A 14678-nucleotide genomic window follows, 5' to 3' on the forward strand; every position below is an offset into this window, starting at 1 on the left:
TTGGATGCTGCCTGAACTGCTGTGCTTTTCCAGCACCTCTAATCCAGAAAGAAATTTAGGGAGCCCCCAGGTGGGGAAAACTATCTTAGCCAAGAAATTAAGTATGAAGAGATTTAGAGCTGGGGCTAATATAGGCGCATAGAATATAGGAACAGGCGTAGCCATTTGACCCTTTGAGCTGCCCTGTACCAGCTTTCTCCCATATTGTTGGATCCCTTCAGCCCTAAGAAATGTATCTTAACTGCTTGAAAATATTCACTGTTGGGGTCTCAACCAGTTTAAACCACTACTAGAACTACCACCACAGTCTCACCATTTTTATGGATGAAGAAATTTCTCCTCCTCTCTGTCCTAAAAGGCCTACCCCTTATTCTTAAACTATGACCTGTAGGTGGCACGGCTGCCTCATAGCACCATGGAGCTAGATTCGATTCCTGCCTCGGGAGTGTGGAGTTTGCACATTCTCCCCATGTCTGTGTGTTCCGGTTTCCTCCCACAATCCAAAGATGTGCAGGTTAGATGAATTGGCCATGCTAAATTGCCCATAGCGTTACGTGCATTAGTCAGGGGTAAATATAGAGTAGGGAAATGTGTCTGGGTGCGTTACTGTTCGGAGGGTTGGTGTGAATTTGGGCTGAAAGGCATGGCTCAGGTATTAAACTAATAATTTGCATCTCCTTTCATCAAGAAAGGAAATGCTGCTCACTCCTTGGTACCGGAAAGGTTTAAAATGGGTGAAGAGGAAGTATTGGTTAGATAAAGTTGATAAGGCATCAGGACAGGAAATGCATCCAAGTAGTGAGAGAAATAAGATGAACATTGTGGAGGCTTTAGTTGAGCTGATGTCAGAGGACTGGAGAATTGCAAATGTCATCCCCTTGCTCAGAAAATTATATAAAGGTAAGGCCAGTTAGTTTAACTTCAGTGGTGAGAAATTTCTAGAAACAACTATCTAAAGGGTAAACAACTATCTAAGGGTAGCATGATGGCTCAGTGGTTAGCACTGCTGCCTCATGGCACCAGGGACCTGGGGTCGATTCCTGCCTCAGGTGACTGTCTGTGTGGTGTTTGCACATTCTCCCAGTGTCTGTGTGGGTTTCCTCCCACAATCCAAAGATGTGCAGACCATGCTAAATTGCCCATAGTGTTAGGTGCATTAGTCAGGGGTAAATATAGGGAAGGGGAATGGGTCTGGGTGGGTTACTCTTCAGAAGGTCAGTGTGGACTTGTTGGGTCAAAAGGCCTGTTTCCATACTGTAGGAAATCAAATCTTAAGGGGCAGCACAGTGGCACAGTGGTTAGCACTGCTGCCTCACAGTGCCAGAGACCCGGGTTCAATTCCTGCCTCAGGCAACTGTCTGTGTGGAGTTTGCACATTCTCCCTGTGTCTGCATGGGTTTCCTCCAGGTGCTCCGGTTTCCTCCCACAATCCAAAGATGTGCAGGTTAGGTGAATTGGCCATGCTAAATTGCCAGTCGTGTTAGGTGAAGGGTAAATGTAGGGGAATGAGTCTGGGTGGGTTGCTCTCCGGAGGGTCGGTGTGGACTTGTTGGGCCAAAGCATCTGTTTCCACACTGTAAGTAATCTAATCTAATCTAATCAAACAATATTGAACAAAATTAATCATACATGACCAATCACAAGTTACTTAAGGAAATCAGGAATGAGTTTATTAAGGCAGAATCATATTTACCAATTTTAGAGCTTTCAGCAATGGTTTTGGTTTAGAATGCACTCCTGGAGAAGTGTGATCCAGGCAGGTTCAACTGAAGTATTGAAAATGAGATGGGCCTACAATTTGAGAAGGAACAAAGTGCAAGGTGACTTGGATAGGGTCACGGAATGGCATTAAGTGAATTGCATGTTTGGAGAACCAGTGCACAAACAGTGAGCTGAATGGCTTCCTTCTCCACTGTAACAATTGCATGAATAAACTCCACTGGGTACAGCGATGGCTAACTGGTAAAATTAACACTAATATTAGGTTAAAAGAAGAGGCTTATAAGTTGGAATAAAGAGTATTGAGGGTTGAAAAGTTCTTTTTTAAATCCAAGGATGAAAATAAGATTGTAAGAGCTTTTACAAGTTTGCAGAAAAAAAGAATAGTAAATATGATCCCATAGAGGCAGAGATGAGATTATTGTGTAGAATAAAGAAATGAAAGAGAGAGTAAACAGATTTTAGAAGACATCAAAGGTATCGGGGAATTAAGTGTGTAATGATGCAGAGAAACTTCAAATAATTAATTTAAGTGAAAATAAAGAACTGTGAAATGAGATGGACAGGAAGCTGACAGAACTTGTGAACAATAGTCAAAAGGAAAAAGTGAGGACTGCAGATGCTGAAGAAGGGCTTATGCCCGAAACATTGATTCTCCTGCTCTTTGGATGCTGTCTGACCTGCTGCGCTTTTCCAGCAACACATTTTTCAACAATAGTCTAAACTCTAGCATTTTAAAAAAGGTAGTTGCAGAGAAAATGGATGTATTTGTTTTGATTTTTCATAATCTCAGAACTTCACTACTCCAAATAAGGCCTGACTAAACTTTTATGCAGCTTCAACATGACTTGTCAACTTTTATACTCAGTGCTCTGACTAATGAAGGTAAGCATGCCCATTTGTCGTCTTCATCTCTTTATCTACTTCTGTTGCCTGACTAGGCCAGCGCCCCTCAAAACATTTCAAGAAAGTAACCCAAACCCTGACTTTGCCAGTTGTTTTTACAAGCTAACCAAATGAAACACAAACAAAAAAGAATAGAACACAGAATAACTTAACCTATCTGAAAATCCAACAGATTATACCAGCATAATGATGCTGTTCCAAATACTTGCAACAATCCCCCTAAACACCCCTTGGCACAAAACGTAAAAAGAAGCGCAGGGTCTTACAGGAGAGATTTCAGAGAGGAGGATTAACATGGACCTGCGTCATTGGGTCCAGCAGGTTTCACTGCCTGACTGCTTTCAGTGAATAACCAGATTGCCAAAAACCAAATCAAATCAGGGAAAAGCTGAGCTGGGAGAACTGGCCACTCCCCTTTCATTGTACAAGTGTTTTTTTATAAAACTTAAAAGCCTTTTGCCTAACGCAGTATCTGTTGGCTATAATCAAATTGGCACTAAAACCCATCCAAGCCCAGACTTTTCAGAACCTGTGTTTTTATGACCTCCTGAAAAAAAAACTAAGGACAACATAACCTTGTTAAAGTGTGTGTGTGTGTGTGCGCGCGCGCGCTCTTCAACATACTGCCATTTACTATATACTTTCATCTTCTGTATAACCTCTCAAAATGCATCACCTCAAATGTTTCCAGATTAAACTTCGCCTGTCATTTCTCAGTTCAGGTTTCTAACTGATTTATATCCTGCTGTATCCTCTGAAAACCTTCCTCACAATCCAAAACTACTCTAATGTTTGTGATGTCTGCAAATTTATTAATCAGACCAGCTATATTTTAATCCATATCATTTATATATATGTTAAAAAAACAGAGGTCCAAACACTGATCTTTGCAGAACACCACTGATCATAGACCTCTAGTCAGAAAACTGACCCTTCAGAGCTATCCAGTCTCTTGTATGACCAAGCCAATTTTGTATTAACATGTCAATTCACCATGGATGCCGTGTGAGTAAATCTTCTTAGACCAGACTACCAGGAGGGACTTTTCAAAAATGTTTTAATAAAATCCATGTAACAACTTGCCCTAAGCTCATCAATCACCTTTGTTATTTTTTTAAAATGCTGAACTATGTCTGTGACACAAGACCACTCCCTGCATAAAGTTGCAGCTGACTATAAGTCCATTCTTCTTCAAATGTGAGTAAATCCTGTTCTTAAGAAACTTGTCCAATAATTTCCCTATCAATGTTGTAAGGCTACCGGCCTATTATTTCCTGGATTATCCCTGTTGCCCTTATTAAACAAATGAGCAACATTGGCATTTCTCCAATATTGGGACTTTGCGGCTAAGGGCTCTGTCAAGGTCCCAGAAATCTCTTCCCTTCAGTATTCTGGGATAGATCTCATTGAAGCTTTCGAGACTTACTACCTTACTGTTTTTAAAGACACACAACACTGCCATCACCTTCGTATTAACTTGCTCCAGAACCTGCAATACCCCTACCTATTCTTACCATCATCAATGTCCTTCTCAGTGGATACCGATGCAAAGTTAAGGACCTCATCCAGTTCCTCTGACTCCATCCAGAAGTTCCCTCCTTTGTCCTTGAGTGAATCTAACCTTTCCCTAGCTACCCACTTGCTCCTGATGTATGTGTAAAATGCCTTCAGATTCTCATTAATCCTAATTACCAAGGATATTTCATGGTCCCTTCTAGCCGTCTTAATTTCTTGTTTAAGTTCTTTTATGCTCCCTTTAACTCCTCAAAGGCTTTGTTTGATTTCAGTTTCCTAAACATTGCATGTGCTGCCTTTTTCATTTTGACTCACCTTTTAATATCTCTTGTCATCCAAGGTTCCCAAATCTTACAATCCTATCTTTCATCCTAACAGGAACTTGCTGGTCCCGAACTCTCTTACAGATGTGGGTTTACAATCAAACAATTGGCCGCAATCTAATTTATCCAGTTCCTGCCTAATACTGTTGTAATTAGCCTTCAACCCAATTTAGAATTTTCACTCAAGAACGAGACTTATCCTTATCCATAACTATCTTAAAACTAAAGGAATTATGATCACTGTTCCCAAAATACACCCCACTGAAACTTCGATCACCTGACCAGGTTCATTCCCCAAATGGACTATCTACATTTTGCTTAAAGAAACCCTCGTGGACGCACCTAACAGATTATATCCTAACTAAGCCCCTGGCACTCAGGGTGTTCCACTTAATATTAGCGAAGTTAAAATCACCCGCTACATCAACCCTGCTGTTGTTACGCTTTCCATGATCTGCTTACAGACCTGTTCCTTTATCTCCTGTTGGTTATTGGGAGACCTATCACTTAACCCCATCATAGGTTTGCGCCTTTCTTACTCCTAATTTCTTATCCATGTGACTTCACTGAATGAGCCCTCCAAGATATCCTCTCTGTGTTCTGTACAGCTGAGACATTCTCCTTGATCAGTAATGCTACTCCCCACCCCTCTCTATCACACATGAAATAGCTAAACCCTAGAATGTAGAGCAGTCGGTCCTACCCTTCTCTCAGCCAATGTGTGCGAGGAATGTTGATCTCAATTTTGTGTACATCTTGTGTACATTTTCAAATTCAGTTTTGCTGAGCTTCATGGTTAGATTAGCAAAAGTAGAATTGTTCTTGGAACAAGAGGATTGAAGGGTGATTTGATGATGATGTTCAAAATTATGATAATTGAGATTGGTAGAATTAATAGTAATGACCAAAATTACAATTTTAAGATTTGGATCAATAAATGCTCATTATTGTTTTGTATTTATTGTGTAGGCAATTATTAATGTGTGGGCTCTTTTTTTTTCTGATATTTTTATACTTTGTCAATTTTATGTTTGGTTACCTTGTACATCTGTCTAACTCTATACCATTTGCCCATGTACAAACATTGGCAACTTCCTGTTTTCAACTAGATAATTACAGTGTGACATCAGGTTGGCGGATGGGGAAATTTCATTTGTGTTGTGCGAAATTGCTACCCTCTGCATACATTGGAGACCATATTTAAGCAGATGAGCATTTAAACCTGATAATTTATGTATTCAATCCTGATTTCTTGGTTTCCTTTTTTTCTGCTGCAGGTGTCTTATGTACTTCAGGACTGGTGGCTATCTTACTGGTAAGGTTAATTCTCTTAACATTGTAGTGTGTTTTGATGGTCACAACTTTGTTTTTTTTTAAAAAAGTATTGGTATTGAGATCCCTTTATCCCTTACACAATTTCATCTCTTACTTTCAGAATAAAATGTGGACTCCTTATTCTGGCTGTTTTAGACCTTATTCACAATATCCTGGAATTAGTTTTCAAAAAAATACTGCTAAGAAGTGCTGTAAGTTATTTTTTGTTTTGAACCAAGACTCTTGGAGCATGCAAGTGCCGAGAGATATCGTATACATGAAGAAATAAACATAAATTTTCTGGCCTTCCTTCATGCTGCGCCTTTTTTAAAATGTGACCCTGATTTTGTAAACAAAAAACAAGTTTTGGTTTTAAAACATCCGCATCTACAAATTCTTGATCAAAATTAAGCACTTTAAATATAACATTCTAATGGTGAAGGGAACAAGCCAAAGAACATTCAGTTGTAAACTGTTTTTGTTCAGTTGCATCATAGTTAAATTTAGTTCTATTTCTGCAGTATTCAGAACATTTTTAGTGGAGACTTAAACTTGCACGCCCCTTTTGAATTGTCTCCAAATATTCTTACCTACCTTTGGACTCTCCAGAAATATTAACACACTCTTGGGTACTCTCTACAAATAAGAATCATCCCCAGAATGGTAAAATGAAGACATGATATGTCGAGTATGAACTAAGACATATGATTTTCAAGGAAAATGTTTTCCTGCAAAATGCAATGGTATTGTTACATTTCTGTGCCATATCACTAGTGATCGAAATCTAGTTTAGTAAGTTCAAACTGGATTATGCACAATATAACTGACAAAACCAAATTAAATATTTTATATAACATGATGCATTGCTTTTATGTTTTGCAGGGCGACAAGTCAAGACCAATTGAACATGACTCAAATAAATAGCCAAAATAACACAATGCAGCAGCTGGATATGAACTTTTACTTGGGAATCTATGCAGGTACAGAGAAGATGGGATCTGTTTTGTTTAAAAGTCAATCATTCAGTACTGTTTCATCACAGAATTTGTAAGAAGATGGCCTTCTCCCAGGATCTGACAGTATCACTCTGACGATGCATAAACCGGTTCATTTCCCTTTGAGCACTTTTTCCTCTGGGAAAGACTCTGTGTATATACCTGACACTCAAACCTCCTTGTGCACCTTCAGGAATAATTTTGTGTTTTGTAACATTTTAACAGCAGTAAAATGAAGTGTTGGAAACAATTGCACAGAAGAATTGTTCTCGTACCACATATAAAAATAGAACATATTGATCCATGCAGTTTGTACTTCACATCGTTTCTATGAATTTCCAAAACTGCTTCTCAACTGTACTTTTGATTGTACTTCAAAAGTAGTTCATTGTTGGTTAAGGGGGAATGTTGACAAGGACATAAAAAGAATGACTTACTTTTCAAAACAGAATCATTATGTTCACTGGAAACACTAGTAAAGGATATTGTAATTAAGCTGGACCCCTGAGCAATACAGCATTTGCTCAGTATGCTAATGAACTGTTGGTCAAAGTTATAGACTTAATAGCTCAAATTTGCAATCTCTTAACCTCTAAAATAAGAATGGAAGATATATTTTAGCTTATTTTGCTTTCTTTAACTAAATATTGAAGTAGTAAAATTGTACGATTCATGCTTCCACAAAATGATTGAATGGAAGATCCTGAAAAGCCTTTTGAACTTGAATTCTGTCTCTAAAAACATGAAATTCAAAGAATTTAGAAGTTATAATTTAATTTCTCGTTGTTATGTTCAAGGAAAATTTGTGCCAGCATTGTCATTTTAATAAGTTGTTAATGTTGTAATCAGTTGATGAACTGAACAGATTTTACTTTCTTCTAGGTTTAACAATAGCTGTGATACTTTTTGGAATTACCCGAAGTTTGATCATTTTCAATGTGTTGGTGAATGCATCTAAGGAGTTGCATAACAGAATGTTTGCATGCATTATAAGAGCTCCTGTTTTATTCTTTGATAGAAATCCTATTGGTAAGTATAGAATTTTATATATTCCAATTTGAATAGCAAATGGCTAGCACTCTAGTAAACTTTTGTAATGCAGCAGTAATTTAAAGTTACTGCTTGATATATGTAATGATGTACAACTACCACTAGGGGACAGTGTTCTCTAACTGACTGGAAAACATTATTGTATAATAACAACAAAAAAAAGGTTGGGTATACTCAATTGGTCTGACAGCATCTGTGAAGAGAAATAGACTTAACTTGAGTCATGATGACTCTTCATCAGAACTGCCGTTATATTAAGTATCATGCAAGCAGTTTTGCATGATCATAAACTGAAGTGTTTCTTGTCGTTTCCAAGTTTAGTGGTGATTTGAACCAAATTTTCGTGATATGATGGGAAGCAAATAGAGAAAATAGTGCAACAATTAAAACAAAGAACTGCAAATGCTGGCGATCTGAAGCAAACTATTCTAGACTAGACTCAGTGTTAACTCTGCTTTCTCTCTACAGATACTGCCAGACCTGCTGAGTTTCTCCAGAGATTTCTGTGTTTATTGGAGAAAATATTGCCACTGGTTGGGGAGTTAAGGGCTATGAGTAGAACTTCCAGGGCAAGTGTTCTAAACAAAAGTGTGGTGAAGTTTGAAATTTTCTTCTACAAATGACAATTCATATTGAATTGATGGTTTATTTTAAAGTGGAGTTTGATAGATTTTTGTTATTAACAATGATATTAAGGGTAACGAGGCAAAGACAGACATATGCAGTTAGGTTTCAGAACAGCCTTGAATGTTATGACCTATAAAAAGAACTTGGATGAGCATTTGAAATGTCATAACATTCAAGGCTATGGTCTAAGTGCTAGAAAATGGGATTAGTGTAGATTTAGGTAGTTCTCATCAGTACAGCCTCAATAAGCCACTTCTGTATGATTCTGTATCATTGAATGGCTAATGAAGATTGCGGGGCCTACTTCTGCTCAATGTTCCTTGTTCACTACACTGAACTTCTGTTTACTACAAGACTAGTTTTTTGCCTTGTTTAGATTTTTGCCTTGTCCATCCTTTTAAAATTGACTTGCAACCATGCATGCATGTCTGCATCTCAAAAGGAACAGTGTTTGCATGCAATCAGTTTATTCAGTCATTGTTTCTGAGCAGTCAGCCCCTTCATATGACACGGTGGTGCAACCTTGAAGTTTACAGGGCGCATTGTTCCTGCTCCTGTGTAATTATATGTCTGCATTCTGTCATTCATTTGAATTACTTCAGGTAACCTGGTCAGTGACAACTCTCAGCAACTAGTGTGTTTTTAAATTTAAATTGATGGAAAAATGTGCCTACAGATGATTCAAGGAAAGGATGAAAACAAAAGTTTGATTAACTATCTTTGCGCCCCCTGATTTAGTGACCTTTAAAGTATTCATCACTGTCGATAAGCCTTGACATGTGGCTGCTACCTGCCACTTATCCAGAAATTAACTTTCCTGAATCTGGATCAGGCCTGTAAAACTGCATTCAGGTGGAGTGAATCTTACTTATGTTGAATTGTGAAATGTAATCCATTTTGAAATATATCAGAAAAGTAAATCAAGGTAGAAACATCTGATTCATTTGCTTTGAACATAAAAATCTCAGTCCTTGATCTCCGTGATGTTGAAAACTCTGACTGTAAGCTAAGGTTTAGTTTAAAGATAAAATGCAAGAATACTTGTAAAGGAGATTTACAACATTTAACAGTATCTACAACTATTGGACTTTGTCTTGTTTGTTAAATTAGTAAAATAAGTTGTAATTTTCTTCAGTTTAGAAACTTAGTTAAGGGCTTTGTTTCTTGCACAGGAAAACATCAAATTTGAAAAAGATAAAATGGAAAGCATGGCAACTCAAGTAATTATGTATTGTCAAACTTGGATTGTAATAGCCTAAAATTGAATCCTTGATGAAAACCCTAGATAATCCTGATTTCACCCTGAAAAGATCCATAGCAGGAAACTATCCATCTGTGCTGAGCTAGTCAATCTCAACCAAAATTACATTTTGTTTGGCTGCCCAACTTAGGCTGGGAAAAATGCATGATCTCTCCTGGAAGTGCAAAAATCTTGCAAATCAGGATCAGAATAATCCCAGAAATCTCACTTGCTCTCAAACAGCTTCTTCAATAATGTTTGATGCATCCTTTGAATAACCATTCAGGGGACGTGCAAGCAGAGTCCAAATCCTCCTCCAATATTAAAGGAAAAGGAATAAAATGGAAAAAAAAATCAGTGAGAGATTGAGGTGGTAAGAAGTTGCATATTTATGTGAACATATGAACAAATCACTGAGAATAATAGTCTTGATTAAAAAATATTTGCATGTTTTAGGAAGAGTGTGCCTGTGATATTTGGTGGAAGTGTTGGACATAAGAAAGGAAAGTCAAATTCTTGGAGTCAGTTCAGCAATAGAAATGATATGGAAATTCTGTGTAAGGCAAAAGATGTTAATTCTTATAAACCTAATTAATGAAGGACTACCAACAGCATTCATTACAATGACTAGACTTTGAAGTATTTTGTTGACTGTAAAGTGTTTTGGGATATCCTTTGATCAGGAAAAATATTTTCTTTCAGGGTAAGGCCATCAAACGGTTGGATATTTGGGTAGACATGAGAAACCTAAATGGTAAATATTGGTGGATGCCAGGATGGAGCTAGAGTGGTCCAATTCCTCCAAGCTTGTCAGCAGTTTGAACAGAATTTTAAAAAAATAACCTTTACCTTTATCGTCTTGTCCAGTTGGCATCTCTACTGTGGTTCGCCTTGCCAGCCTGTATTAAGTTAGTCATCTTAGAAATCATTAAATGTGACTTCGAGTCATAGAAATTTAAAGCACGGATACAGACCCTTCGGTCCAACTTGTCCATGCTGACCAGGTATCCTAAATTAATTTAGTCACATTGGCCAGCACTTGGCCCATATCCCTCTAAACTCTTTCTATTCATATATCCATTCAGATACCTTTTACAAGTTGTATTTGTACCAGCACCACTTTCTCTGGCAGTTCATTCCATACACGCATCAGCTTTTGCATGAAAAAGTTGCCCCTTTGGTCCCTTTCAAATCTTTCCCCTCTCATCCTAAACCTATGTCTTCTAGTTCTGGACTCCACCACCCCACAGAAAAGACCTTATCTACTTATCCTATCCATGCCCCTCATGATTTTATAAATCTCTGTAAGATTACCCCTCAGCCTCCGACGCTCCAGGGCAAACAGCCTATTCAGCCTCTTCCTATAGGTCAAACCCTCCAATCCTGGCAACATACTTGCAAATCTTTTCTGAGCCCTTTCAAGTTTCACAACACTTTTCTATAGAAGTGAGACCAGAATTGCACACAAAACTCCATAGCTGTCAAGCATGAATAAGCAACCTCAGGCCAAGAAACCAACCTGGACTACCCTTAACCTCTCACACTATTCTTGCTGAGCGGGGGCAGGCAGGGAGTCAAAGTTTTTGAAAGAAACTAAATAGCTATTCTTCTTTTGGACATTGATGCTGGAGATGAAATTGTGGTGTGCTGGATATTCCCTCGCAGGGGCAATTATAATACAGTAGAATAGTGGAAGCAAAGAGGTCAAAGTAGTGCGACATATACTGTAGCCTAAAAACATCACTGTCCTGAACTTGATTCCACTTGCATGGTCTCCTCTACCAGTAAACATCTTTGTATGTTGTGCGTAACTGCTGGATGGTGAGCAGGGCTTGACTTTTCAGCTAATGTTGCTATTGATTGCTGCTTCCTGAGATTGGTCAGTGAAGGATGATGTCCCAGAGTGATAGTGGCAAGCTATCAGAATCATTTTAATGGTGGGAATGAGCTCTATCAAAAGATTCCTCCATTTCAACTCGATACCTTAATTTCCACAACTCTTCTGCACCCTTTAAGTGGTCAGGAGACAGTGGTCTAACTGAAGTACAACTGGTATTAAGCATGTTGGTAGCAGTGGTATGAGCCTCAGCAAAAGACTCACCTTCATCCCCCTCCGTCCACACATCAATGAATTTAATACACGCCGTGACGTCGAACACTTCTTCCGCCGCCTACGAGCTTACTTACACAATCAGGACTCCCGTCCACCTTCCGAGGACTCCTTCGCCAACCTCCAACACACTGCATCCACCTGGACACCCCGCGTTGGCCTATTACCTGCCCTCGACCTTTTCATCTCCAACTGCCGCTGGGACATTAACCGCCTCAACCTATCTACCTCTCACCCCACTCCAACCTCTCACCCTCACAACGCACAGCCCTCCAATCCCTCTGCTCCAATCCCGATCTCACCATCAAGCCAGCAGATATAGGGGGCGCAGTGGTAGTCTGGCACACTGACCTCTACACCGCTGAAGCCAAACGCCAACTCGAGGACACCTCTTCCTTCCGCCCCCTCGACCATGACCCCACCCCCCATCACCAAACCATCATCTCCCAGACCATACAGACCATCACCTCAGGAGATCTCCCACCCACAGCTTCCAACCTCATAGTCCGGGAACCCCGCACTGCCCGGTTCTACCTCCTTTCCAAGATCCACAAGCCTGACCACCCTGGCCAACCCATTGTCTCAGCATGCTCCTGCCCCACTGAACTCATTTCTACCTACCATGACACTGTCCTATCCCCCCTAGTCCAGGAACTCCCCACATACATTCGAGACATCACCCACGCCCTCCACCTCCTCCAAGACTTCCGTTTCCCCGGCCCCCAACGCCTCATCTTCACCATGGATATCCAATCCCTCTGCACCTCCATCCGCCATGACCAGGGCCTCCAAGCCCTCCTTTTTTCCTCTCCCGACGTACCCAACAGTACCCTTCCACCGATACTCTCATTTGTTTGGCCGAACTGGTCCTCCCCCTTAACAATTTCTCCTTCGAATCCTCCCACTTCTTCCAGACCAAAGGGGTAGCCATGGGCACACGTATGGGCCCCAGCTATGCCTGTCTCTTTGTTGGCTACGTAGAGCAGTTGATCTTCTGTAATTACACCGGCACCACTCCCCACCTCTTCCTCTGCTACATTGATGACTGCATTGGCGCCACCTCATGCTCCCACGAGGAGGTTGAACTTCACCAACACATTCCTCCCTGACCTTAAATTTACCTGGACCATCTCTGACACCTCCCTCCCCTTCCTGGACCTCTCCATCTCCATTAATGACGATCGACTTGACAGTGACATTTTTTACAAACCCATCAACTCCCACAGCTACCTGGATTACACCTCTTCCCACTCTATCTCTTGCAAAAATGCCATCCCGTATTCCCAATTCCTCCGCCTCCGCCGTATCTGCTCCCAGGAGGACCAGTTCCACCACAGAACACACCAGATGGCCCCCTTTCTTTAGAGTCCGCAATTTCCCTTCCCACTTGGTTAAAGATGCCCTCCAACGCATCTTGTCCACATCCCGCACCTCCACCCTCAGACCCCAACCTTCCAACAAGGACAGAACGCCCCTGGTGCTCACCTTCCACCCTACCAACCTTCGCATAAACCAAATCATCCGCCGACATTTCCGCCACCTCCACAAAGACCCCACCACCAGGGATATATTTCTCTCCCCACCCTTTTAGAACATAGAACATAGAAGAATACAGCGCAGTACAGGCCCTTGGGCCCTCGATGTTGCGCCGATCCAAGCCCACCTAAAATACACTAACCCACTATCCTCCATATACCTATCCAATGCCCTCTTAAATGCCCATAAAGAGGGAGAGTCCACCACTGTTACTGGCAGGGCATTCCATGAACTAACGACTCGCTGAGTGAAGAACCTACCCCTAACATCAGTCCTATATCTACCCCCCCTTAATTTAAAGCTATGCCCCCTTGTAATACCCGACTCAATACGCGGGAAAAGGTTCATACTGTCGACCCTATCTAACCCCCTAATCATCTTGTACACCTCAATCAAGTCACCCCTAAACCTTCTTTTCTCTAGTGAAAACAGCCCCAAGTGCCTCAGTCTTTCCTCATACGATTTTCCTTCCATACCAGGCAACATCCTGGTAAACCTCCTCTGCACCCGTTCCAATGCCTCCACATCCTTCCTATAGTATGGCGACCAAAACTGCACACAATATTCCAGATGCGGCCGTACCAGAGTCTTATACAACTGCATCATGACCTCAGGACTCCGGAACTCAATTCCTCTACCGATAAAAGCCAGTACGCCATATGCCTTCCTCACCGCACTATTTACCTGGGTGGCAACTTTCAGAGATCTGTGTACATGGACACCAAGATCCCTCTGCTCATCCACACTACAAGTATCCGACCATTAGCCCAGTACCCCATCTTTTTGTTATTCTTGCCAAAGTGAATCACCTCGCACTTAGCTACATTGAATTCCATCTGCCACCTTTCTGCCCAGCTCTGCAGCTTCTCTATATCCTGCTGTAACCTGCCACATGCTTCCTCACTGTCAACAACTCCTCCGACTTTCGTATCATCCGCAAACTTGCTCACCCAACCTTCTAACCCCTCTTCCAGGTCATTTATAAAAATGACAAACAGCAATGGTCCCAAAACAGATCCTTGCGGAACACCGCTAGTGACGGAACTCCATGAAGAAACTTTGCCATCAACTACTACCCTCTGTCTTCTTCCATCCAGCCAATTCCTAATCCAAACCTCCAACTCACCCTCAATGCCATATCTCCGTATTTTCTGCAGTAGCCTACCATGGGGAACCTTATCAAACGCCTTACTAAAATCCATATATACCACATCTACCGCTTTCCCCTCATCAACCTCCTTCGTCACCTTTTCAAATAATTCAATAAGGTTTGTGAGGCACGACTTGCCCTTCACAAAACCATGCTGACTATCCTTGATCACATTATTCCTATCTAGATGTGC

The 14678-nt window shown here is 40.8% G+C and overlaps 1 protein-coding gene across 4 annotated transcripts in view; it reads left to right on the forward strand.

The window, feature by feature from the left end:
• abcc4 (ATP binding cassette subfamily C member 4 (PEL blood group)) overlaps positions 1 to 14678 on the forward strand; it is a 624022-nt gene that overhangs the window by 346518 nt on the left and 262826 nt on the right. For all 4 annotated transcript variants that reach the window (XM_087987997.1, XM_087987995.1, XM_087987994.1 and 1 more), the window contains 3 exons: positions 5741 to 5778; positions 6660 to 6757; positions 7655 to 7801. In XM_087987997.1, the coding sequence (XP_087844123.1) occupies positions 5741 to 5778; positions 6660 to 6757; positions 7655 to 7801 (283 nt within the window). The remainder of the gene's footprint in view (positions 1 to 5740; positions 5779 to 6659; positions 6758 to 7654; positions 7802 to 14678) is intronic.

The sequence above is a fragment of the Chiloscyllium plagiosum genome, unplaced genomic scaffold (assembly GCF_037043375.1).
Source record: "Chiloscyllium plagiosum isolate Xiang-an unplaced genomic scaffold, Cpla_swu_hap1 HiC_scaffold_6, whole genome shotgun sequence".
Classification (NCBI taxonomy): domain Eukaryota; kingdom Metazoa; phylum Chordata; class Chondrichthyes; order Orectolobiformes; family Hemiscylliidae; genus Chiloscyllium; species Chiloscyllium plagiosum.